Raw genomic sequence first — 27,547 nt, 5'->3', positions numbered from 1 at the left:
CAAAAAAATTACAGTTAATACTTGGCGAAAAGTTTGCTACTAAGGAGTCAACTCTGTATTAAGTTCTGTGAGGTTTGAGAGCACCCGATAACGTGTCTCAGTCAGATAGAAGTTCCTGGGCAAAACAAAAATGAGGCTTGACATTCCCAGTTTTTATAAAAGGCAAAAAAAAAACCCAAAACAAGCAGGAGAAAAAAAAAAAATCATTTAAGGGGGAACCCTCTTGGGCCTGTATTAGGTGTAGGACAAGCAAATAAAGGGCACAAAGCTTTTGGTGAACTGTGGGTGCCCCTTTGCCTAGTGGATCATGTTGCACTATCTGAAATCCTTTCTTGAAAGACAAACAAACAGCAGCATTTTTTTTTTTGCTGAAGTTGAAACTTGTTTGCAGGCTTAGAAAAAAAAAAGCGATAAGCGTGTCTGGCTGTCTGAAAACGTGTTGCGTTACTGCAAGTAACCTGTCTATGACTGTAGGAAACGCTGGAGATCGAAATTTGAAATTTAAGAGGGGGCGGTTCCGTCACCTTTTCTAGCATCTGTGGTATGAGACAGTTGTTCAGGAGAGAAGCCAGGACGTCTGCACCTCTGATTGCTCAGTAACGTAAGGATGCGGTAGCTAATTCAGATTTGAGTTAAAATCCACACTGTTCGGTTTGGGGATATTTTTATTTTTTAAAATGATGCCTGTAGATTTTAGGAGGCTTACAGAAAATTGTGTGGGATTAAAAACACTAAATTTTAAAGTTTCTTTAAACTTGCAGGGGTTTTTTTGGTTTTGGTGGTAAGCAAGTGAACAAAATCCTGGGAGAACCAGTGTCTTTCTTGCACCAGTCCTGTGACCGAGCAGGCTCGCTTGCTGACAGCTGCCAAAGGCCCTTTTAACTGCTCTCAGGTATGATTGGTATCAAAACCTATATAGCAGGGAGCGTAACTCAGTCTAATGATGCTTTTATTCTTTTTTGTTTTTTAACCCTGCAGTTTCACAGTAGGGACATCAGCTGATGATGATGTATGAGCGGTTGCTTCATTTAATAATGTCTTGATATCAACAAGTATGGGTTGGTTTGTTGGTTGGGTTTTTTTTTAACATTTAATACTGTGAGTATATTAAAAGTAAATCTGATGAGTTAGTGTGATCATGAGGGGTTAGTATTTCACTTGATGATGCATCTTCTGTACCCCAGGAAACATAATTCTGTCCGTAAGGGCCCGAGCACAGCTACAAGGCCACGGAGGGTTTTGTCCATGGCGTGCGGGCACGGTTCGGTGAGTGGTGGGCTGGCTCGCCTGCTGGGAGCGGCAGGGTTCCGGGAAGGCTGATTTACGCTGTGGGAGCAGAGGAGCAACTCTGCTGCTCCCAGCAGCCGAGCCGTGTCTCCAGGCTCACTGCACTGGGTCGCACTGGGCAGCGCAGAGGTACCCTTCACGACACCATGGCTGCACGGCGTAGGGTAGCTGGACTGCCCCTGGTTTTAAACGGTTACAGGGACGCCGACTTTTAACCTTGTGACCGAGTCCCTGATGCTGTTGTAATGTAGACAGTGCCAAATGTCAACAATTGTAACCGTTAAGTGTTATCTGAAACCAAGTGCTATTAAATGCCCCTTATGGCCAGAGTCATAGAGTGGTTAGAGCTTTTTGTCAGAGTACCCTACGCGTTGGAGATGTCCGTTCAGTCTGAGGCAGCGTGCGTGGTGGTGCAGTAACGAATGCCTGGCTGGCTTCTTGCTGGCAGGGAGCTGTAGCTCGTGCTGCTGTGGAGTGGCCTCGCGCGCGTGTCTGTGTGTGCGCGCGCGCGCATGTGTGTTACGGTGTGTGAATGTGAGGAATCGGAAGGAAAAATCAATACGTGATAAAAGCTGCAACTGCCTGATGGCAAAGCCAGGGAACCACTAGAAATCCCCCATCTCCCACTTTCCTTCTGAGGCAAGTAAATAATAGTATGTAGGGGGTTTTTAGAAGACAAACATTGTCATGCTTTGGGTTGGGTGAGATTTTTAATGATGGGATTTCTGCTCCCCATGAGGTGGCTGACGGTTGTGAGCACGTGTGTATGGATGGGGGAACCAACAAATCTCCCTCCTACAAACAAATTAACAGGCATAAATGTGAAGTCGGAGCGCTTAAGGAAAAAAAATACCTGGGAGAGAAGCTGCATCAGCCCTCTGACCTGATGACCTGAGCCCCTCAGCTCCCCAGGATGTAAGTGAGCCACAGACGTCGCTTGAACAGACAGACTGTGCTGAGGCCAAAGGCCCTTGTAGTCCTGTCCCCTCAGACATGCCTCCAGGCTGCTTCCGAGAGGAACAGGCCTGGAAAAGGGTAGACAGATACAGCAAAATAACGCTACACCTGTATCTTACAGCTTGCAAGGCTTGGCCCTTAAATTGGGATGGGCTGCAGTTCTGGGGAGAAGATGCATGGCGGAGGGGGGGGGGACACCACGGCCCTAGTTGGGAGGCCTGAGACACTCGGTGATGTTGGAAGATGGTGGGTGCAACAGTGCTGGGGGGTTGTTTGGGGCGGGGGGTGGTGGTGGGGGGTGTCTTTCAGCCCAGTACAGCAGTGGCAGTAAGGTAATCGCAACAGGGTAATGGTCTCTGTCTCTTTGAGGGTGAACTGAAATGCAAAGCAGGACCAGGGTGCGGGATGGTCTGAGGGCATTACCGTTTAGACTGAGGTGCTCCTTTTTTTTTTTTTTAAACACCCATTCAGTAAATATTCCGTCTCACAAAGCCTCTTTAATGTCAGGTGTTGGCCGTCTTTACTACGACAGAAACACGGACAAGAGGGCTAGCCCCAGGCAGTCCCCGGTGCCCAGCATGTGCATTTGACCTGTGCTGATGAGCCGACCATACCTTGATGACTGCCCTTAGCTAACACGCAGGTTATACAACTGACCAGCCCTGAGGTTTCTACCCTGCTCCCCAGGCCACGGCCTACATGAGGTTTTGTGGGGTTTTTTTGAACCTCTGTGCTGCAGGGATACGCGCGCAGCCTCCCAGGGCGCTGGCACCATGGTCACACAGGCTGTGCTCCACGGAACTGTGTTGCAGTATAAGCAAATGGGCCAAGCAGTTACGGTCCGGTCACAGAGTGAAGAGGACCGTGCCGATGTGAGGGCACAGGCTGGGGCTGGGCTAGTCTCTGCTCACACGGTGGGAAGAAACGCAGCATCCTTCCTGCAAAGGCTCCCCTCCATTGCAGAGAGAGGTAGGTGCGTGTCTTAGCCAGCTGGCAGGACGTATAAATGCCCCTTCCACCCCCTAAGCCAAGGCCTGTAACGAAGAAATACTGTATGGCATCACATCAGCAACGTGCTCTGTGTATTCAGGAAGAGTGTAGGCCTTTTTCCAAACACGATGCTTTTAAATAGATCAAAACATGATGCCAGGGGAAGAGGTGACTTTCCAAACACTGAGATCCCCCCCCCCCCCATCCCAACTAGTTATAGACTTACGGCCTGACAAAAGCAGACAAAGCAGCCCCTGCTAGGCTTCAACTCTGAATCCCCATTTCGCACCCAGCCTGTTACAGTCGCCCTATTCCCCAGCACTCTTAAGCGATGCCCTGCAAGAACAAAGGCGGTAGCGCAGGGTGCAGCCAGCCTCCCCCGCCCTTGGGTATTTAACTTCGGCAGCTCTGCAATAAGCCGAGAGGCTGAGAGTCTGCCCAGGACAGGCAGCAGGGCTGCTTCAGCAGGGTTTGGCGGGTGACCTGCAGGCTGCAGCAGCCGGGCCCTGCCTCCGTAGCTGCAGGCCGAGGCCCGAGCACCCTCCCTTTGGCTCTCTTCAGTGAAGCATGGGAGGGGAGGGATGGCACGTATACTTACAGCAGCCCAGTCTCAAGTCCAATTTATAAATAGGAGCTCCATCCTAGACGTTTTGGTTCTGTCTCACAAAACTAGCTGGCAAATTTCTCCAAGATAGCCAGGCCCAAAACAGCAACAGATGCAGCCGATGATGGCTGTGGTATAACACCAGAACAAGACACAGGCATGCGGTACGGTATCTATCTCCCTCTGTTACTAGTAGTTGAGTACATGCTTTATTTCCCCCCACCCCAAGCAGCACGCTTTCTAAGGTAAAGTTGCATAAGCTGTTTTTTGATAAGGCAGAGGCTGGCTTCCACAGCCGGCGGAGGGCAGATCCGGTTTTCAATCCCCTCATTTAATCAGAATGCTGCTCCAATGGCTGGTCTCAAATGCTGTAGTAATCGCAACTCGTTCACGTTTATCAACTCTGTAGGGTACAATTATCCATTTTAAGTTGCAGCAGAACCTTTCTTTTTAATTATTAACAGGCAGCCCTGGGTAAGTGCATTAAGTAGATGCGATGCTGGAGGGAAGAAAAAGCTATCCCTTCTCTTGGTTAAAAAGAAAATCCTTCCTCTTCAAGCAATGAAACCTCGAGCCTTAGTTGAAACAAGCACAGTTCTTGGTGGAAAACTTGCTGTAGTGTCAAGAAGCGAGAAGCCTCCGGCTCCCTGTTCTGCCTCAAACCCTATTCTGAAAGTGGCCAAAACAGAGAAAGGGTAAAAAGTTGAGTGGATGTTATCTGAACACCTGGGAATAAATAGCACAGTGAGTGGCCTTGTCCAAGCAAGCGATGAGCGCGCTTACCTTCCCGTTCTGACTCACCGAACCAAGCTCTGCAGTCGTGTGCTGTACAGTGAAATCAAACAGCTGCAATTTTTTTCATCCCCTTCTAAGGGCAGGGCCTCTTGCTGTGTACAAACAGGAGCACCTATTTGCCTCCGCCAGTATAGCCACAAGGCAGCCTACATAATGCCAAGCCACACAGGGATGAGGAGGCCCGATGCTTCTCCCGCCTTCTGACACACACCAGCAAGGCGGTGAGAGTTCCCTGCAGCTCACGGCGCTTCCTGTAGCTGAACGGTGGCGCGGGTATTCTGGTGCATCTTTAAACAAAACCACAGCCTGGCATGAGCAGCACCTTCCAGCTCCCACGCAGCGCAGTGAGGATGGGGTGCCGCACTGCCCACAACCCCACAGAGTTCAAGGCTGTCGGGCAAACCAACAAGTCAGATTTGAACCCACGGGCGCTGTGAAATGTCCTGCAGCTCTGGGAGTCCCCGTGGACTGGAGCAGCGGGTGGAGGCTGCACTCTCTGAAATCTCACCCCTTGTTTACTTTGCCCTTCCTTATTGCAGACGGGCCACTAGCTACACCTAGCTGCTCTCCTGCACAGGGCTGCGCTCCTCAGGTGCACAGAGCACCGCTTCTGCACGGGTGGCAGAGGAATGCATGGCTACAATTCACAGCCATAAACAGAGACAGGATTTGTATTTAATTTTTTAATAAATACACTTTACATTAAAGAAAAAGGCCTTCAATTTGCAGTTTCCACACAGAGGGCAAGGGGGGGAGGGGGCGGGGGGGGGCAGAAAAAAAGATTAAAAAACTTGAACCACAAAGGGCAGAGGGGAGAAAAGAGGGCTCAAACTTCTATCCCAGACCCCCATGTCTTCAGGAATACCAGGCTCTGACTAGGCCAAGCCAGGATTTCAGCCTCCCACTACAGCTGGCATCACAGCGAGAATCTCCGCTTTAAACAGCCTGTACGTTCAGTTACCAAACACCCCCGGGGCTCTTCCCTGGAGGACAAAAGCATCTGAAACACACTGGCGCACTAGCAGGTGCTAACACCTGTTGCTTTTTTTTTTAAAAATAAAATCATATTTAAAATAAAAATATTCTCACTCCTCAACAATTTTAGAAACCATGATCCTCTTATTTCATTTAGTAGTTGCATAAAAATGCCTCTTTTAATTTTAAACAATTTTTCTCCCCCAAACCTACCCCATGGTAACAAGGTACTACAGGAATACAAAGTTCATCCCCTCTTTACTATAACACCTGCCTTTTTTTTTTTTTTTTTTTTAATATAAAACTATTTCTGTTCTTTAGGAAAGAACTTTATACAAAGAAAATATATTGAGAAATATCTTCAGAAGTTTCCTTGAAGAGGAGAGTCATCTCAGCCTAAAATAAAAAATAAAAAAAAAAGGCAGAGAGAAAAGAGGCCTAACCCCAGGTCTCTTTATTGTAGAGCCTCGGACTTAGCCCCGAGCCTCAAACTGACTCAAACCAACACAGCGGATGGGCTGGAGTTCCTCAGGTTTTCCCAGGAGAAAAAGGGTTGGGGTGCTCAGAATCGGTTTCCAATTTGGTCTCCGGTCTTCTGCTGGGAAGGGAGCGTCTCCTCCTGCCAACACCCCGCCTGGCAGTCACTCCTCACTCATTCAGAGACAGGATTATGTCGTCCTCCAAGTCAGAGTTATCTGAGCTGTCGGCTGAAAAGGAGACATGTAGGTTATGTTTGGTTTGTGGAAGAACACAGCTGTCAGGGCTGCTAAGCAAGGCAACGCATTCATAGTTACAAGAGATGGACACCACCTGCTTGAGACCCGCAACTCCCCAGCAGTGACGGAGGCAGCTAGCACCATCAGTGCATTTCAAGTCAATCAAAAGCAGTTAGCAAATCTGCACCAGAGCTTTCTTTCCCTGGTTAAAACAGAGGGTCAAGAGGAGAGCAGCTTTAGCAAGTGCAGTTTCTATTAGCTGGCAGTTTTTTTCCCATGACAAGATGGGGAGAAGGACACCAGCAGTAAGTTACCTGCACATGAGCTGCCTGCACAACTTACTGTGCACACCTAAGTGCAATAGCTCTTCGTGCTGGGGGCTGGACAGATCTGGCAGTCACTCCTCACAGCTGCTATCTGAAAGCAAGCTTGACAGTTCCACCAACCTGATGTGGTGAAATATGGCCTCCGTCTAACCTGCATGGGGCTAATTCATTATGCAGTAAGTTAGACCCAGACTTTCCCAGTACCAGGCTCTCATTGGCCTGTCACTCCTCTCTGCACAGCACAGCAGGAGACCTCCCCACTGAGGGGGAAGCAATCCATACACTCACAACCAGAACCCTCCTCTAGCCTGAATTTAACTACATGACACTCGTTAAAGGTGACCTGAAAATTGTACTTTTCCTGTTTTTCTTTGTTGTGGAACTGATTGAAGACGTGAAAGGATTTGCCAGCAGCAGTCACACACACACACACACTTGCTTTTTATCTTAAAACATAAGATCTCTCCTCCCTCAGTTGTGCAAGAGAGAAGTGGTAGCAGCTCTGGCAGCAAGAGGTCTCCTGCCTTACCTTAGAGGTGATGTTGGTTCTTTTTCTTATGTGAATTCATTGGATGCTGCAGTTAACTAGGTGTTAAAAATATTAAAAAGAAAAAAAAAAATACACCAAGACTTCCTCTTAGCCATCTCAGTTATACTGGATCTCTAAAATGCCTGTCAAGGTAAGCAAGGCCTTCTGGAAGGTTCACCCTTTCTCAGATGCTTTCCTTAGGAAAAAAAAAAATCACAGGCAAGCAGCAGAGGGCACAAACCCTTTCCCCCAGCCCTCCTCCCTGAAGATCAACCAGCTGCCCTTCCACTGTGATCAGCGAGGGATACTCCCGTCTCACCATTCACCACACTGAGCCTAAGCTGAGGGGTCACCAGTGCTCCCAGAACACCTACAGCCATGTAAGGGGAGTTGGAAAACATCAGCCAGTGCTGCAGCAGCTACACTTACACAGTAAGAGGGAAAGAAGCACAAGCAAGATAACAATCCAGAAACTCTGGAGAAGAAGAGAAGCTGAAAGTGTTGTTGCTTTTTTTTTTTAAACACCAGAGGAAAACTTTGAAAAGGGATCTCCTAACTCTTTATTCTCCAGTCCACCACACAACCTTCCAATTATGAGCTCTAGGTCTATAAGTAAACCTGACTGCAGTTAACTGCTTGGCAGAAGCTTATAGACCTGCCTGGAAGTTGCCATTTTTGATTACAGAAGAAAAGAGGAAACAAGAGTCAGGCATGCTGCTGGTGAGAATTCCATATATTTCTTCCATCCTATGTCACATGTGCATTTCAAAAAGGACACCCCACTGGCCCAGGAACAAGCTCTTGAAAGATCTGCACAATGCATAAACTGCTTTGGACAAGACAAACAGATCCACCCTCCCCAAGGTGATGACAAAGGAGGAGGAAGACAAATTTAGACTTAAAAGGTTCTCCATGCATTATTCCTGAAAAAGAAACAAAAGCTCTTCTAAAGCACAAGGAACCAAAGCCACTCACTCCCCTGCTTCAACTTTCTTTGAATTACTTTGTTTTGAAGCACACCCACTGTATGTTATGGAGGTTCATCCAAAACACAGCAAGGGTCTGCAGTAGGAAGCACTCTAAATACATCAGCATGCCTCAGATCTGCACTTTGCAACAGTGTCAGTGCCCTTACGACTTTTAATTCTGGAACACAGCATAAGCAAAGGAGATGGAAATTTTAATTGCTCTTGCTGGGTGAGAAACAAAAGCAAGCCAGATGAAGCTGAAGTCACAAAGAAGAAGCCGCAGAACCCCACTCATCAAACCCCATGCAAGGACCATGCATACATCAGCCTGGCAGAGCTGCACTCCCTGGTTTAAGTTCCCCAAGATGCTGCCAAGCAACCCAACAGCCACAGGATGGGCTGGCTGCAGCTCCACAGCGATACCAGATCAAAGTTCTGATCAAGTGGTTTATCCATAAACAGTATACAGATGTGGCCATTTCATAATATGCAGTGCTCTGCAGAGCACACTTGAAATACCTAAGCGTCAAGTAGCACCTAGTTTTGTTACAGGAATAGTTGTTGAAATGGCCTGAACTTCCCCTCTATTCTGCCCCTTGGACAATTCAAGTTACAGCACTCTGGGTGCTCTCTTAATAGCTTCTGGCCCTGCACCCCCTGAGGAAACAGAAGTGGAGTTGTGTCAAGAAGGTCCTGCCAGCTGCTGGGACAGGCAGAAGTTATCCGCAATCCCAAAATGTTGAACTGCAATATGCTATTAATGAACTTGAGCTATGTAGATGTCCTGTATGGCCGTGCATTGTATACCTACTGCCTTCAAGAGAAGAGCAGACTGACCCCACAGAATAACTCTGGCAATCTGACACGGCCGCATCCTTAAAAGCGACTGAGCTGCATTCTAACAGAAAAGAGGGACATGAATGAGCCTGCCAGCCACATTAGTGCCAAAGCAGAGGCCTGGCACGCTTAACCCTCCAGCGCATTGGCAGAGAAGATTACTGTGAAAGCTGAGGTGGGAATCAATCTCCTATCACTGCAGGACTTCAAACACCTTGCATACTGTAATTACTTATCCTTACCAACCTTTTAACTTAAGGTAACTATATTAACCCCATTTTACAGCTTGGAAATTGAAAAGATCTAAGTGGCTTGGCCGTGCATACTCAAAAATTGTGCTGCAAAAAAGGGAACAGAATCTGGCATCACAATTCCCAAGCCCTGATGCTATCCTACTCACCCTTTCTTTCTCGTGAAGCCTTTTTTCAAATTGAATTGCTACATAAAAAGTTCAGACCTTCCTTTCTTACACACACACACACACACTTTGTTAACTTTTCAAGTCTCTGTATCTGTGGAATGCCAGAGAAAGAACAATTTAAATTTCATTCCAAAAGTTATGTTAGCTTCAGAACAGTCTAAAAAGGAAGTGAAGTCAGAAATGCCATGTTTGTTTTGCACTTTAAGCAATTACAAAAGAGAAAGAATAGCACCAAGGAGCAAAAATGCTTCTCTGTCCTTACAGGTACAAATAAGGCAGAGAAGACAGGTGAGCTAACAGTTCAACCGGTGTCCCCTTGAAGGGCAGGACAGGCAAGCAATCAGACAAGGCTTCTTCAGATGGAGTTTCTTGGCCTGCCTTTAAGTTCTCACACATGCACCTGGGAGCACTTGAAGAAAAGAGATACCTTCTTTTCCAGAACTCCTGGTTGTTCTCTTCAGATAAGAGCTGTTTTTACCCATAAATTACTTTGAGAGGCCACAGGTGAACAAGCATGATGATTTGTGCCTTTCATACCAGAGAGGGGGGAAGTCACCTAAGTCATTTCAGGGAAGACTTAGATGTTGCGTATTTGTCAGGACATTAAACAGAGGACAAGGTCACCTGTGGTTACCAAGCTGGGTACACACTTACTATCTCCAAGAATCAGCTCAACTTCCTCATCAGCATCAGAATCTTCATCTTCACCCTCATCTCCCTCTTCCAGGAGGTTGGCAAGCTCCTCATCATCGGAGGGAGAAAAGTCATTTTCTCCATCCTCACCAGCATTCTCATTGTTCTCATCCTCCTCCAGCTCAGCCTCCAGCAGCTGGTCTGTATCTAGTTCATCAAGGTCATCTGTATCATCATCATCTTCATCATCATCTTCTTCCTCTTGCTCTTCTTCCTCCTATAAAGACAGCAAAAATAGTCCATTGCGGACATTAAAACAAATGTAAAATGGAATAATTGAAGAAAACACACCTATAGTTTTCATTTCTCCCCATATCCAGACATCACGTGTTAAAAACACTTTCCCATCACCCATATAAACACTGTCTCTCCACAACTACAGAACATGACATGCTAGATCATTTGCAGGCCTGCAAAGCCTTATCTGCAAAATGCTGGTGCAACACAGGTACCATTGGCTCAAGCTCCTCTCCAACACTGGCCATCAACATGTGTCACCACAATGCACTCTTGAGAAGGACATGCAATAAGACCCATTAATCCATGGCTTTGTTGCTAGTCTTGTACAAACTGCTTTAGTTTCAGCTGGACCAAAACCTCTACTTTGCATCAAACAGCATGCAGCATAGGATGTTCAGTCTCTCAGTCATTCCTGATTTAGGTGCGATGTAAAATGTAGGGAAAGATACTATTAGCCTAAAGCAATCCTTGAATCACTCAGCTTCAGACAATGGAACTGTTTAAAGCAGCTCAGAAGTCTCATCTTTGGCATTCACCTGTGGATCAAGATCTTTCTCTATCAAACCATAAGAATTTGCATTCAAAGCACCTGAATTTCTCATTGTACAGATCAAATCCAGAAATCCATGTCTAGCGGATAAAACTGAGTGGGAAGAAGCTGTTACAGTCCTATTGTTCTTCCAGACAAACGAGAGGCTAAAAAGTGCCATCACAAGCCAAGCTCCAGGAATTCTTCAAGACTCAAAGAAAGGATTCAATATACCTGCACATCTTCTCAGAGTCACACCCTTTTTCTCTAACAGAATGCTCTCATGTGGTAGGAAGGCAGCTCTCAAGTCTTAAGTGCCCCTTTGTTCTGGGAGGGAACACATTTTACAAAATTATGAAGCGGTTAAGATAAATATTTAACAACCCACTTGAAGGGTTAGTTTGGCCCTCAAGCTCACCACACTCACATTGTGCTGTTTAGACTGCTGCATTTTCAGATCTAAAAGCACAGAGGAAAAAGACCTTACTGTCATCTCCCCAACCTACTTGTTCTTCAGTCAGTGCTATGAAAGAAATCCACCACACCTACACAAACCCAACATCTGTCACAGGCAAAAGAAACAAGGAATGCCAAAAAGCCTGGGGAAATTGTATTGTTTCTTCACTTGCAAAAGGCAGCCAGGTCTCCTCTACTGACCAGAAGTGCTGCGTTGTTTAAATGGAGGTTACAGTATAAAAGCGTTGGTTTGCTAGATACAGTTTTTCTTTCTGAAAGAGCTTATATTAAGTATAAAACCAAAACAACCTGTACGAAAGCCTATGCTTATCTTAGGCAATTACAAACTTTAGAGTCAATGAGTCCTCAAATAAACGGACATTGCTTTTTGAATTGTATAGACACTGGGAGAGGAAATACCCTACTTGTAGTTCACAGTTTTAAACTGCAGTGCTAAATCGAGTATAATTTTCCATAAAATATATTAAGTATAAAAGCTTTTGCCTTAACACTTACTTGTGTTCTATGCAGTATCTGTAGAGAGACCAATGTCTTAAATTTTATTACTCTATTCAGAATTGAAAAACTGATTAAAAACTGAAAAGGCAGGAGAGTTTATTTTCCTTTTTCAGTTTCTAAACAACTCTGAAGCTGGAAAGGAGGAGATCAATTTATTTTAAAAGCTTGGAAAAATTAAGCCAAGTTTTTCAGTGTCTGGAGATAGAGACACAACTGTAGACATTAGGGGAAGAAAGTGTATTGTCTACGAGATTCATTTAGAGTCTGTATAGTTGAAACCTAAAGGATTCTGAAATGAGTTAGGTACCCTCTTAGTTTCCACATCTGTGGAAATTCTGAAAGCATTTCTTTCCTAAATATCTAGCCCACAATGACTTAAAAAAAAAGGTAAAAACTACTGAATTTGATTCTGTTTCACATTTAATGTATTTATTGGAAATTGAAATATTATTTTATCAACATTTTCATTCAAGCTTAAGGCAAGGCATATATAGCAGTATCATCCTTCAAATACAGGATGAAATGAAATATAGTTGTATAAAGCTAAAGATTTCTTCTGGCTGACAAAAATAAGTGCCAAATTACACAGAAAGGGTGTATATTTAGCTGCAAATTAACTTTGAAGGATTATACCAACCAGTGAGGAAAAAATCCTTTGTGAAAATACAAATAGCAACAGAATACTAGAGAACTGAAATCACTGTTTCCACCTTGCCAGTTTAAATTACTTAATCTGAAGAAGGTGATTAGAATCAGGCCACACTCATTTAAAAACCACCCTTATAAGAACAGTAAGATGTGATCTAAATTATACCTGTCCTTGGTAAACCAGAAAATAGTGTGAAACCATGCTACAAGAAGTCACATGTGCATGTGACAGAGAGCGCACAACATGCTCACAGTGCGCGTCCTTACCGAGCTGAATGAGTGACACAGAACACAGCTCAAGAGGAGTGATCTTAATTAGTGAGAAACCTGTACCTTATGTTTTAAAGAACACAAACAGGAACCTGGAAACTGTGATGCTTCTGCTAAGTAACAGGCTAATGCTGCATTAGCTTCTGAACATTCTCCAAGCACAAACCTCTGCAGGCACACTGCAATACTCCAGTCTAGAAACACAAGGCTTGCATATATGTGGTGAGATCTTTCTTAAGAAAGCACACTGAGCTTCTGCACCCAAAACCAATCTGTGGGACATACGGCTGAGAAAGGTGTGAGGAGATACCAGGTGAAGTCTAACACCATCATATGCAAGCGATATCCAGTCTGTTAATGGGTATCTAGGCTGTATCCTCATCAGACACCACAACTGTCTCACATAAGGGATCCACATACAGATAAAAAATGGCATGCCTTCCCCAATGACTCATTCAGTATGCTTGTATAAGAGCAGTGAAAAAAATTCTTGAGCAACGTCACAAGGGAAGATAGGCAGAACAGTTATTCCAAACCATATCTGGATTTGTGAAGGAGAAACCTGCAAAAGCAAGCTCCTACCTCCTCATCAGTAGTTCCCAAGAGCTTTGGGCAATGACACAGGTGCTGCCAGAAAAAAGAACCAGCATGCACATCTATGCAAAACAAGCACGCACCTGTGCTTATCTTCCTCATTGGAGTAAACTGATCCACAGAACCCATGGACCAGCACACTCCATATGACTTAAACAATATCAAGGAATGGTTTTAGCCATCACTAACTCCTTTAGAAGAGTATCTTTAGGCATCTATTTAGGTTGTTCTCTGTAAAAGCTGCTTAGATCAGAACTTCAGCTGTTCACGGAGTCCTCACATGCCTCATCTGCTTCCTTAGAAAATATTCTCTTCCCTCGCCAACAGAAGCCACTTCACAGCTGCCAGTTATATTTACAGAAGGCACGAAGGGAATATTGTAGAATCACAAACCAACCACCTCATAACCTTTCTGCTGTAAAACGTTTTACCTCACTATCAGCACTCTGACTCGCCGCCCGATATTTCTGTGTGCCTGCTCTACAGCCAGGTGCGCTATAATTACAATACAGCCAGACCAAAACCCTATCTTCCTATGTAATTCATGTAAGACTACAAACAATCCCAACCTGAGGCTATGATAGAGGAAAAAAGAAAAAAAATCTAGTGCTCCCTTTTAAATAGAGTAGGCAACACTCAGAGGGACATGGTAGAGCCTAGCTTTTGAGTTAAGGATGTCACATTGATACCCATTTTAGTTACACTGTGATTCAGGTATATTAATTGCTTGTAGATACCTAAACTTAGGATTAATTTACGGGAGCTTTACCTTGATAGATGCCAAGAATAGAACAGTTTAAAGTAAAATACCCATTGACCTCTAATGAGACTCAAATTTGTAATTATATATTACATAGATATGTATTAATTTTATTATATTATAGTGAATAGGAATACTAGGGGTTTTCTGTGTTATCTTCACAATACTGTACCAGTGTTACTCTTCATCTCCAGCATACACAGATGTCACTGCGTAACAGCTGCAATGCAGAGGGCATTATAGTATCAACATACCTGGATGGCCAACTCTTTCTGCTCTTCAAAAACACAGTATCGCAATTATAATAAAGGAATTTTAATCTAGGAAACACCCACCCTGTTTCATCACAAAATGGCTTCCTGACCCCACTTCTCTGCATAAATACTTACGGTGCTGACTTCACCCCAGTTAAAGCAAAAAGACTGCAAAAATAAGGCAATGAACAAAGACAAAGCTGACAACTTAAAGTGAACAAGAGAACAAAACAAAACCCCAGTTTAAAGGGGGGTAAGGGATAGCAAAGGTTTAATAAGGGGATAGCAAAGAAGGAGGCTGCAACTTTAGTGTGGAATAGCTATCCACAGATGTAAGAAAGATCTCCACACGGGGACAGGCCCCAGTTTAACTTAGAAATTGTTTGACTCAACTAAAGAGTTAATTTGACTCAACTAATGAAGACTAGTTTAGGCTGAAAAAGACCATCTATACAAAGGGTTTGTATCAGTTTAACTCAAAAAGTCTTAAGAATGTCAGTCAGTAATGTATAGTACCATCAGTTATATACTTTAGACGAGTATAAAGGATGCAGGAACGATCAGTTCTTCTAGGATAAGGTTGTTAAATGGGACAATTAATTTAAGTGTGCATCTTAGAGAAATCTCTCAACACTCACTAACTCACCAAAATTCACTAATTCACTTACACAGTAACACATAAATAGCTACAACACACAGTCTATGACCCTGGAACTACTTTGAGGATGATTAAGAGGGCAAAAGTGATTCACGTCAGCTTTTTAACATGCCTGCATACAGGCAGATTTAGAGATGTAGTAGTACAAGAAAAGCTGGACAGTAGCTTAAAGAATCAGGAAAGTTGATTACATAGCAAAGGATTATCTCAAGATCATCTCAAAGCAAATTACTGGTAACTTAACTCTACCACCAGTTTGCGATCTTGCGTAAAGATTTCACAAAGCCAAGTAGATTTGGTTCAATTTAATTTATAACTACAAAGGGAAAAATTAAACAACATCCCCTAAAGGAACAGCATCTATAGGGGTGGCAGCTCTGTAACAAAAAAATGCTTGACCTAATTCTTCATGTTGCCAGTATTTACAGCCCGTTCAGAGCTTAGTAAATACCCTTTGCTCTTGTTCAAGCGTTATGTATTTTCTTCCATATTGTTCTTTGATGCATGTTTGCACGCACTTCATAGACTTTCATCATCATCATCGACTTTCTTACTGTTCCCCTTTAATTTTGCACATACACAATTCACAAAGTTTTGTCTTTTTGGGTAGTACAGGTTATTGATACTTAACACATTCACCAGTATTCATTTCTCAAAAAACATTCAAAGGCTCAGGAAAACCCCAGTCTTTCACTTACTCAAACTCCGATGCAAAATATATGTTAACTAGGCAGAATTTTGATTTTTTGATTTTAACATTAAATCAGTGTATGTACAAAGCGCTTTCAGGAAGTATGGCTTACAGCTCTGCAGACCTGCAGTATATAAAAATATACCAGCTTGCTTTACAAGCACTCTTAAGGTGTTTTATGGAGTTTTCTTACATTTCTTGAATACAAAAATTTTTTATGACCAGATGAACAGAATTTGAGACTTCTCAACTGCAGGTTACATAATCTCTCAAATTTACACTAGGCTGGCTGCTAGCTGCCACAAGAAGATCCCACAGGTCCTTTTCGATTGTCGATAATAGGTTTGGAAATCTTAATTCAGTTTTGAGATTTACAGGTCACTGATTTTTTGCTTATTTGACATGGTTTCAGCTGTTACAAAAAGCTTTGTCTTTTCATCTAACACCTCATTCACTTTTTCTTCCTCTATTCGGAGTTGGTTCACAGTCCAAAACAAGTACTTACGTCAATAGTTCTCTGACCAACTTCCTCTGTTACTGCTCTATGAACTCTTCAGCCGGCATCATCTCACTGCTGCTCCTTCCCCAGCCCCATGCTCACCTCCTATCATCACTTCCAATTCAACACCTCTCACCTGCAGATGCTTTCCAGCAACAGTCCCTTCTTCTGAAAACACAATCTCTATTGCACCTCTCAGTTTGAATCATGCTATATGGTATTACTCTACTCTAACTGTTCTTATTTTCATCTATGAGGCTGCCTTTTCTCTACCTGCAAAACAGTTAATCAAATGACAGTGAAGCTTTTCCCACTTTTTCAAATCTTTCAGCTCATATTTAATTAACTTCTGGCTATTTGTAGCTAAGTCTAATCATCTGCTGGTAAGCATCTGCTTCTATAAACTGTTTATTTTCCCTAGTATTTTTTTGGGGGGGGGGGGGGTAAAGAACTCCATGTTTTCTAGAGTCTCATTATTTTGGTCAATTTACTTGCTTTTGCAAGAAACCACCTACTAGTTTACTTTTCCCTCTCTTTCTCCCCCCTCCCCCAAGTTTCTCCTAGAGAAAAGCAAACTCATTTTTAGTAATCTGCTCTCTTTCAAATTATCAGTATTATTTTAATTACTACCTATTTCCAGCATGGGAAGGAGCTTTGCTTTCATAAAAAAGAACATATGATCATTGTTCAAATACAAGTTCACTGAAGAATGTTTCACTCCAGAGGAATAAGTCTCTCCTTGTTTTAATAATTTATCTTTCTCCATAGACAATCCCCTTGTCATATCTTCTGACAATAGTTCTCTTTGCTTCCAAAGCATCTGTGTAGCATATTGGTACTTTCTGATCCTTTGCTACGCAATTCTCAGGAGTGACAATGTCTGGTTTTCAGTCACTTAAGAGTTTCTATCCAATTCCACCCCCACCCATTTCTTAACAGTCCCTGAACAACAGGCAGTGGAAAAAGCTTAAATATAGCCAACAGTCATTCTAGGGGGCCAACATGTAAGGAATTTTACGTCCTAGATTACCTAGCCTCCATCCTTCCCCTCAGCTAGCAAGCCCAAACTCACTTCCTATTATCATACCACTAAATTAATTCTAAGTATTCTCCTTCACGCTACAGGCCTGCGCCTTCTTTTACCTTCTTGGCTACTTCAGTGTTAGAATTTCTACTTCTTCATAGCCATTAATGAGGTCACAGAGCTAGAAATGTAGAAGCCTGGGAATACGCAGAAGTTACTATATGTAACAAGCAAGGAATCTTACCATAGGCTTCTATGCAGATGTAGGTATGTGCAGATTTAATACAGGAAACAGCACACAGCATACAGTATGTCACAGAGGCAAAACATGGAGTGAAGAAATAAAAAAGCAGTTATTCTCTTAATCTATGTAAGTAGGTTTAGCTTGTCTAACAATGACTACTTACCTGTGATGAATGAAAAAGCATCCATGACACAGATAAACAAAAACTTGAAAGTAACCGGGCCTCTGTTGGACTGGCACGTTCAGTTGGGACACTTTTGACCAATACTCTGGTTTTGCCTATGAAATGTTTTCATTTTAACATAACTGTATGTAGTACCTGATGACAATCAATCTAACTCCAGAGTCACTGTCCTCTTTGAGGCATGTGCAACTCATCATTTCGCAGTCGATACATTCCTTAATGCTAGGGATAAATGTGTTCTAATGTAACTATTATATTCTCTGTGCTGTAGGGCTCAGAAATGTAAGGAGTCCAGAACTAGGTGCAATTTCTGAATCTGCTTCTCTTCCTTCCTCTCACTGATCTCACACTTTCACTCACAAAAATAAGCCCATTCCTTCAATTGCATGACAAAAACCAAGTGTGTAAAGGAATTTCAAAATCTGGCAGGTAAACGAACTCTCCCTCTATGGACAAGAATTTGTTCCTTTATTTTCTCAAGCTTCTGACTGACATGTCTCATCACAGCTGAGGCAGCTTTTATTTTCTTGGATCCCAACTACTCTGGGAATTCTAGAAAGATGTGTTAGGTGAGAGGAAGTCAACCTTTGATTTCTGTCACTGCACAGGCAGAATATGCTTTTATCTCTGCTGAAGCTGTTTTACTGCATAATACTAGGTCTAGCCTTCTGAAAACTCCAAATCCCTTTCCCTTTCCAAGAATTTCCTCTGTTTGCACTAACTGACAGCTAGTGAAACTAGATTCTGAAACAGCAGAATAGGCTGAAGCAGTCACAGTTATTTGCTGCTATCTAAAAGTGTGGTAAGAAGTACAGGTACTGGGAAAGCTGCTTTTTTTTTTTTTTTTAAATATCTGTTTTGAAGGATGCCTGTTCAAAAGCTGTGTCTGTTTTTTAAACAGGTCTTTGATGGAAACCGCTCTTTACTTAGCCTCCCCGGCTGCAACTAACTTCAAAGATTCCTATTAAGGTGTGCAATAAACACATGTATGTTATTATCAGTTGAGACATTTGTCTGAAAATACTTGTTCCCAGCTATTATCCTGTAAACCATTTCATCTCAAGCAAGATTTCAAAACAAACCGTATCTTCAAATGTTACAGCAACAGCTCCTGAAAAACTAATGGTCCCTGGTGACATAAATCATTCTAGGCAGCTTGTAGTGACAAAGCACCACCATGGTCTGATGTTTCTGAAATACATGTGCCAATATGGATTAAAGGTTTATGGGGGTTTTCCCCAGCAAATAAGTATCTGCATGAAAACAAACCTGTATCAGGCCAACAGCAATAGAAGTACAGTGGAATTGCTGTTGCAGGCAGATAGGGGGAAGAGTCCTAAAATAAAAGTAGAAACTGGGATCACAAAGATCACACAGAAAGCTGAGGAAAAACATTCTCCATCCTGGCTAAACCACATGTTAGAACAGCGATTGTCTTTCGAGTCTTTATTGCCTTATCTCCAAAGCTTTCATTTCACATCACCTAGAATTATCTAAACCAATGCAAAAAGACAAATTACACACCTACCATCACCATTTCGATAGCCCAGAAGCACTGCAGGATAATTAACAGTTCTTCAGCTCTGGCAAAAGAAGTAGAACACACTTTATAGGACAGGGACAGCTAGGTGAAGCAATGTGCTGCTGAAGCCATAAATCTCTCTGAACATGACAATAACTGAGAATACTACTTGAGCCTCACAGATGCAACATCATCCACATCATGTACCACAGAGAGAAAAATAGGCCTTAAAGAACTAATATGGAAAGAAAAACTAAAATAAAGAGGTAAAAATGCACAGCCTGAAAATCCTGTAACCCACTCAGAAGATCACGTCATTCAGACTTAAGTTTCACAGTTTCGAGTCTACTCTGTGGTCAGCCAGTTCCCTTCGTTTTAGCTTTTTTGATCACTTAATATTTCTGAAGTCTCTTTTTGTAGCCCGTAGCAACTGCCATGCGCCATTTCTAGGCCAGATCAGTACGTTCATTTTCCTCTGCACTATTTCCTCTGAAATTCCTGGTCTGTCTCACTACAGAAGACAGTAGACTACTGAGTGAACAGGGGATACTAATCAGCCAAGAAAGGGAAATAAATAAGAATTAAGCAAGCTAACAACCGAAAGATGGTCCAGCATCTGTACCAGTAGTTCAGATACCCATCTTATTTTTGCTAAGTCTAACTCTGAAGGAGTGTATCAAAACAGTGGCAAATACAGGAGGAAAAGGAGGAGGATCCTGCTGCAGGACTGAAGAATAGGAAACTGCCTATTTCCTCATAGACTGAACATAGTTTTGCAAATACGTGTGAGTGAGACTGTCGGTCACTGATGGACCCGTTTAGGTACTCACCCAGCAGTGAAATAATACACAAAACTCATGAAAGTTCAAGGCAGAAAGACATATTTTTGGACTAAAACATCCAACAAAAAAGGCTCACAAACCGGCTCTTGCTGAGCGTGTTACATTTTCACTTTCCCTCAGTTACCGCAGTAAGGACAGACCACAGAGTATCAATATCCATTTAGCATTTGTTCTGTTTAACAAGGCTTGACAACTCTGGATTACTGGCCATAACTAGGAAAAGGCAGCTTTCCAGGGATCTCATATGAAAGGCTAGTATAACAGCCAAGGAAGAACCCAGCTGCAGTGGTCCTCTTCTCAAGTATCTCAAACAAAACCATAAACATTTATTGCAGCATTACCATACACAAGCCAGCTAAGTCAGCCTGATCATTTAATTTGAGGGTAACTTATGTAACAGATCAGTTGATTTTACAAGGTTTGGTTTGAGAAAGGGGGAGTAATATAGTTGTTTTGTTTCTTTACTTAAATAAGAGAAGAAACTGAAAGATATCTATAGGCCAAATACCCCTATATGAACCTATACCAAATAGGTTCATTTTACGGGCTCAGTCTTTCGCTTTTCAAAAATCTGTCACAGAGCTATCAGTTGACACTTGTCAAAACTGACATCATGAGGCATCAAAATTTAAAGTAAAAAAATGGCAGGCAGATATTTTTCTCCACGGTTCTTAACTCGTCTCAAGCACAATTTTTAAAGCAATTTTATTCTGCATCACATGACTTCCAAGCAAGGCTTGCCCATCAAACAGCCTTCTATTTGAGTACTTATTACTTTCTGTACAGGCAAAAAACTGTACTTGTGGACCCATGTAGATCATATACAAAAAAATATATATGCATAAAGTCAAGGTGTGAAGATACAGGGGCCAAACACATTAATATCTGCTCTAAAAATCTTGACCAAAGAGAAATCAGATTAGTGTTGATTCAGATGGATGGCCCCCCACACCATTTTAATGAAAAAGATCAGAAAGCATCTTCTTTTATCTAGAAGGTGTTTTAGAATATCTGTGAGAAGTCCCAGTAAGTTTGAAAGTTTATTTCCAGTTTTTCAAAGCCTAAATCACAGAAACTAACTAGGCAAGTAGTAAACACCTACATATGTGTGAGCATATGTATACACAGAAAATTCTTGTTCATCAGGAAACAAATTACTTTTGTTGGCCTTAACAGACAAGTGTGCCTGAGAGATTCCATCTTTATTCTGGAAAACCTCTACTCATTCTAGCTCAATGCTGGATGTCTCTATGGAGACAAAAGCTGTGTTTTGTAAGCCTAAGACTAGAACAAACCTGGAGGAACAGCAGTGAACAGCTACGGGACAGAGCGCAAGGGGTTTAGTTTATGTTTTGCTAAATATATATAGATTGAATTGAATTTGGGTTCATAAGTGTTGTTTATATTAAAACCAAATCTGTCTTACTAAAGAAACTTTATTGTAACCATCCCTAAAAGTTACTGTCTAGGAAACATCTATATACCCCAGAAACGAAGACGACAAAAAGCAGCAGTTATGCAATATTAACTAGTCACTCTTAGCTTGCAAATCGATCCCGAAGCAGCTTTGTTTGAATACTTCATAAGCTTTACAGAAAACCTTTCAGCATACTTAAATTCTACCTGGGGCCACCTCCATTTCTAAGACAGGAAGCGTCCCCAGTCACATCTGATGGATGATAGATAGCTGCTTGGTACCTAGTGTTGCAGCCTGGAACCAACACCATTCAGACTGCGTCCTCCTATACAAATACAGACCTCCACTTAAGTCACCACTTACCAGTGATATCACAAAACAGCGTCTTGACAGCTGCTAGTTAATCATTGTACAATGCAAAATCAATTTCTGCTACAAACTATTTTTTTGAGATTTTATAAAGAAAATATGAATAAGCTTACTCAAATATACTGAATGTGAACAAAAACAGTGGAAGCAGAGACAAAAATAGAAACTATTGCCTGAGGCAAGCACTGGATGGCTAGAAAATAGAAACACTTTGGAAGGAACAGTAATTCCACCCCCCCTTAATTGCTTCCCAAGGAATTCTACTCTTCACCCATCCTAAAAGTTCCTAAACTGAATCCATCCAATCTAGGAATAGAAACAGTGACCAATGATTTCATAAGAACGCCAAGACTTCAACTGCAACCTTGTAGCACATTGAGAGGACAGGACAGCAAACTGTGTATGCAAAACAGAACTACTGCTTTATCTTCAGAAATACAGTGAAATTGTAATAATAACAACTTAACCGCAAAAAAAAAATTACCCTTTCCTGGGATTTGCTAACCAGTCTTCTGAACTAGAAAGTAAAAGTTTCAACCTAGCAACAGGAAGATTCAGAGACAGAAAGAGTATCAGAAATCCAGCTTTCCACAGAGTCTGGGGAAAAAACCCACCAAAATATTACCTTCTGGCATTCTTTGGAAAAAGGTGAGGTCAGCTTTTCTCACAGGAGATACAAATATATGATTTACTAGAATGTAGACACCAAAGAGCAGAGAATAATGCATTTAAAATCTTTAGGGAATTGAAGCATAAGGTCTTTGCCTGTTCAAAAAAACAAAACAAAAAACCAAAAACACCTGACACCCAAAAAGCTACAAATTTGTCTGTAATTCTCATTGTACTGTAGTAAGGATTCTGTGCTACCATGTATTCTGCCAACGGCACCCTGAGGGGCACTTACTGCAGTTCTTAGCTCTTTTGTCAAGTTGCCAGTGATCAAATGGCTGATCTGAGAAGAAAAACCAATACATCCCAATGCAAACCTACAGCTTTCTTTAAAATTCTTAAAACATTTTGCTGTGTAGAAGTACTGTGCAGTTTCACTGCATTAGTCACAAGTTGTGTCTCATTCAGAAACTGCTGACAAGTTATGCCCAAATATGAGACTTGGAATTGAAAAAAGGAAAACCTCAACACACTACTGTTCTCTACTGGGTGTCAAAATATTTAAAAAAAAACCCAAGCAGAACAAACAGCAAAGTTTCTGATCAAGATTGAAACACTTAGGGAAATTAATAAATACGCTATAAATTATCATGTCGGTTTACAGTGCACAAAGTTACTGTTCACACAGGTTCTGCATAGATAGTCTTAGTTTACGCTGACAGTAAAGTGATCTACTTCACGTTAGGCGAGACCAAATGAGGCATCTGTACTTTATGGGTAATAAATGAACACCTGTGGCCTCTCACATGTAGATGGCTAACAGCTACTCTTGAACAACCAGGTTAATGCTATACTTCTCACCTGATCTTCTTCTTCATCCTCTTCATCTTCTGCCAAACGCTGCCTGCCCACTTCATACAGTCTGCAAACTGTATCCATGTTCATGGCATCCATGCTCCCTTGATTCTGAAGACAAGATGCCCACACAGCAGTTAGCCCCAGGAATTAAGCTCAGCGTTCATATTCAGTGCTATATCTGATCTCAGTTACAGAAACATTACCAAAATCCTTCCGTCCCATTTACTAGCAGCAGTACAACTAGCACTAACACCAAGTCTTCTTAGTTTCAAGGACCAGCCCAGGAGTGATGTAAATATCTACTTTCTGCTTCCGTCATCCACAACTTAAACCCTTACTAGTAGACGTAACAAAACCTTTACTGGATCCTTAACATGATTTGGTTTAGTTCTCACCTAACAGCACACCACTTCCTTTCAAATTTGCCTCCCTATTATATCATTGAACCATATGCCTTGAGAGAATGCTAAAAGCTGTCATCTAGCAAGGGTTCCAGAAGACAGCAGCCTGATACCCCAGCAACCACTGCTGCCACGTGCCAGGAAGTAATGTTTCCAATGACTCCTATAAAAGAAAATTTTCATCTCTTGGCCTCACAACCTTAGCAACTCCAACTTTGGTAGTTAAACATGAAGCCTGCCCTACTACAAATTCTTGACTCGCTTTTTTTGGTCTGTAAGGATCAGTGGTTCACAGAGTATTAAGTCGACAGGATTTTAAATTAGTCACTGCACTTACATAGTCAGGTTCAAGACCCATTAGTTTAATTTGACTTCCCCCTTAACAGACCAGAAGTTTCGCTCAGTAATTTTTGCTTCAAATCCTTAGCTTCTGGGATTTTGCTAGGAAGGCAAGTGAAAAAGGAACAATAAGAGTGATTCACAGAAAAGCTCCATGGGGAGCCCCAGGAAGATTGCATTTCCCAGTTATTTGATACTGTGCAAATTTTAATAGGAAATTATTGCTATAAATAGGAAAAAAAATACCCTTCTCTCTATGCTTATGAGAAGGAAAACCTCTGCACATTTTAAAGTGGGAAGTGTTTGAAGAAGAGAGGCAAATGTGTTTGGAAGTTTAAGGAATCAGAGGCAGAAAAACAAGACTGCCGTGGGTGGAAAACAAAAAAAGCATCTTTACCATCATCAAAATACCACCACCACTTCGGACATGAATTTAACAGTAGGAACTCCAGAATCATCAGTTCTGAAGGTTTTAAAAAGAAACAAAAAGCACTGGACTCAAACCACAGCTACAGAGACCAGAGTTTATTCTTAGCTCCTTTACCTCAATGACAGCCAGATAGCAGTCCTTGCTGTCTGTGCACAAGTCAAAGATATTCCGCTTTACATCTATGGTAGCTGGAAAACATCACAAAACAAACTCAGTGGTTAACTGCATATTACTCAATGCTCGCTGAAAGAAAAGATCTAACAATGTATGTCTAAAAGCAGATAATAAAATGTTGGGACAAGAAACAACAGCTGAAATAGAATTGAAATGAATGTTTGTAACTAATTCAACCTGTAATAAAGAATAGAATGTTGGAGACTGCCATAAAAAATAGCCAGGTAAGCTCTTAACCTGCTCTGCACAGTACCTCCTCCCCTGATAATACATTTATTGGCTTCTCTGAGCATAGTAAACAACAGATAATCTTCCAGGATAGGTGGCAACCAAAGGACTGGGTTGTGAGCCATGTCTCCTTTCAATAGCAAAAGCCACATTTGTTTATGTCTGCAGCAGCACTTAGTTCAGCTCCAGGAGCTTTGCAAGCTGGAGGCCAAACTGACAGCATTTTGAACTACTAGCATGGGGAAGTGCTGCTGGGAAAAGGAAAAAAAAAAAAAAAAAGAAAAAGAAAATGAAAAGAAAAAAGGCCCTTCCTGAAATGAGACCAATGACATCTTGGCCAAATGACCTACTATCTCAGATTATGCCCTACTTGGAAAGAGGAAAGGAAAATAAAGCCAGAACTGCTGAACGGTAGCAAGTAAGGCAATCACATGCTGAACAGGATATGATACTTGAACCTATTTCAGTGTTAAACCCAACTCTTGTGCTTCAACCAGAACGGGTTGTGGCAGAATTTGTTTTGTCATACACACAAAGGGGAGGAGGAAGTGAATGTTACTAAGCAGAACTTTCAATAAACCTTTAAGCCTCCAGACCAAGCTGTTTGCTCCTCTTTCACTCTTACCTATAGGTTTATAATCAGTTGCATTAAATGTCCTGAAAGAAGAGCCAAAGGGACTTCTCATTCTCTCCTCCAGAAGGTCATCTTCATCATCTGCCTGCAACATAGCTGATACAAGGAAAGATTATTCCACAAATACACCTTCCATTTGTCACTATCGTTACTCAACTTAAGATCATATCAGCCTCTGACATGAATTTTCTTTTTATTTAATAGCTTGGCAAGACCCATTTAATATCTACTCTTCAGAGCTGCCTTTATTATTGCTGCAGATCATTGAAACGTAATACAGAGGACAAAATTATTTTCTCAAGCATCATCAGATCTGTCATTATACACATTTTCTTTTTCAATAGGTTGATTTTTAATCTCAGAAATGAGTTGCGATATTGCTGATGTCAGAGAAAACTGTCTTTGCCAGCAATACACATAGCATAAACTTCCTGAAAAATTCCAGTTCACACATGCCAGTAAGGCCTGGAGTTAAGACAGACTCCCTGAAGCTTCTGATTTCACTGAACAAGCATCTACTTATCTCAAACCAAAGGTGACCAAGGAGAGTAATAGAAGACTGAGAAGTCCTACCTCCATACATAACTGTGCCAGTATAGTTGAAGACCACACGACACTGATCCAGTGCAGGTACCGTGTGCAACAAATGGAAAGTTCGGAGGTCCCACTGAAAAAATACAGGCTAAGGAGCAACAAACAATTGAAAGTTTCTATTTCCTTTTCAACACAGTGGCAAACAACTGATTAATTGCGTTCAAGAAACCTCATTGCCACCCTCTTGCAAATATGACAGAACCAGAGTCGGATTCCAGCACCACAATCCCTTCCACGTGTTCAAACTGAAAGAGCTCTTACTCAAAATGTCATTCCCAGTCATAAGAGGTTACTGCAGTAGCTTCAAGGTTGATCTTGGTAATGGGTGGGAAGAGAGCAGAGGTACCACAAGAGTACGTTAGAAAAGAAAATCTCTCTTGCTTTCTCTGCGTGTTAAGTATTTCCTCTAGGCCATATCAGAGACAGAATCTAGATTTAAATTAGCTAACTGTCTGACAGTCCCTACTTACTTGATTCACAGACGAAAACTGTTGTTAGCATACATAACCTGTAACACAGCAGTCCATTAATACAACTTCTGCAAACAGCTACTTGTTTATCAATACAAATTCTTTAGGTCCCAGCACATCAGTTACCACAGTGGCCAAAGGATACAATTTCTGTGTTGACTATGACCTCTAGCCCATTGGGATGGAAAACACCACTGATGGTCATGTTGAATTTGTCAAACTTGTGGATGGCTTGTGCCGATCTGACATCCCAGAGGACACCATCATTTAGGACAAGGTCATCAGTGGGGTTAAACGTGGCACAGTTCTTCTTGTAGTTGTTGGCAAGATCTGGGTTAAACAGAGTCAATAGCTTGTTGCCAGTCTGAATATCATAGATCTTTTAGATTAAAAAGAAAAAGAAAGATTAGTCACAATTTGTAATGTACCTGTGCCTAAGATCACCCCACGTTCCCCCTTCTAAATTGTTTCCAGAATCACCCAATTTTCCATTTTGCTTTTTCATTTCAGGTGAGAGCATTCCAAAGATAACCCTTCCTGCCAGTCTTTTAATAGTTTTTCACAGCTGGAACCAAGTCTCAAAACACGTTTTGGCCAGTACTTAGCTTACTGTAGGTTCACTGATGTATTTCAATACAATCAGGATTAGTTCCAAAGAAACTAACCCCATTACAAGAAGTGGGCTGGGAAGCTGCGGTCACAAGGTACCACTGTTTCAGAAATGGAACTGCTTTCAGAGCAGATGGTATTTACAAACATAAAAACTCCAAAGCACACAGCGAGGGGGAAAAAAAAGCCAGAAACTATAGAAACGAGTTAAAATTCCTGGCGTTTACATGGAACGGCAACTTTCTGAGCTTTGCCCCAACAAACTGTTGGAAGATAAAAATATAAAAAGGGCTTTAACTAGTACGAAGGGTTTATGACCATCTTCTCAGATAAATTTGATCTGTAACATTCCTCAGAGCCTAGCTCTTGTTCAAACTTAGAGA

At 42.0% G+C, this 27,547-nt stretch overlaps 1 protein-coding gene across 3 annotated transcripts in view; it reads right to left on the bottom strand.

Moving 5' to 3' along the window:
• Positions 1-5,301: 5,301 nt before the first annotated feature.
• Positions 5,302-27,547, bottom strand: part of DCAF1 (DDB1 and CUL4 associated factor 1) — a 54,092-nt gene continuing 31,846 nt past the window's right edge. The window contains exons 18-24 of one of the 3 annotated variants that reach the window (XM_076346091.1): positions 26,701-26,934; positions 26,065-26,158; positions 25,483-25,587; positions 24,570-24,643; positions 23,289-23,393; positions 10,060-10,315; positions 5,302-6,315 (exon numbers count right to left, since the gene is read on the bottom strand). In XM_076346091.1, the coding sequence (XP_076202206.1) occupies positions 6,257-6,315; positions 10,060-10,315; positions 23,289-23,393; positions 24,570-24,643; positions 25,483-25,587; positions 26,065-26,158; positions 26,701-26,934 (927 nt within the window). In that variant the 3' untranslated portion in view covers positions 5,302-6,256. Of the gene's footprint in view, positions 6,316-10,059; positions 10,316-18,517; positions 19,252-23,288; positions 23,394-24,569; positions 24,644-25,482; positions 25,588-26,064; positions 26,159-26,700; positions 26,935-27,547 lie in introns of those variants that run through there. The other 2 variants (XM_076346092.1, XM_076346093.1) reach the window with 2 other exon arrangements.

The sequence above is a fragment of the Aptenodytes patagonicus genome, chromosome 8, assembly GCF_965638725.1.
Source record: "Aptenodytes patagonicus chromosome 8, bAptPat1.pri.cur, whole genome shotgun sequence".
Classification (NCBI taxonomy): domain Eukaryota; kingdom Metazoa; phylum Chordata; class Aves; order Sphenisciformes; family Spheniscidae; genus Aptenodytes; species Aptenodytes patagonicus.
Note: the sequence above shows the minus strand (reverse complement) of the source record. Positions and strands in the feature narration are given on the sequence as shown.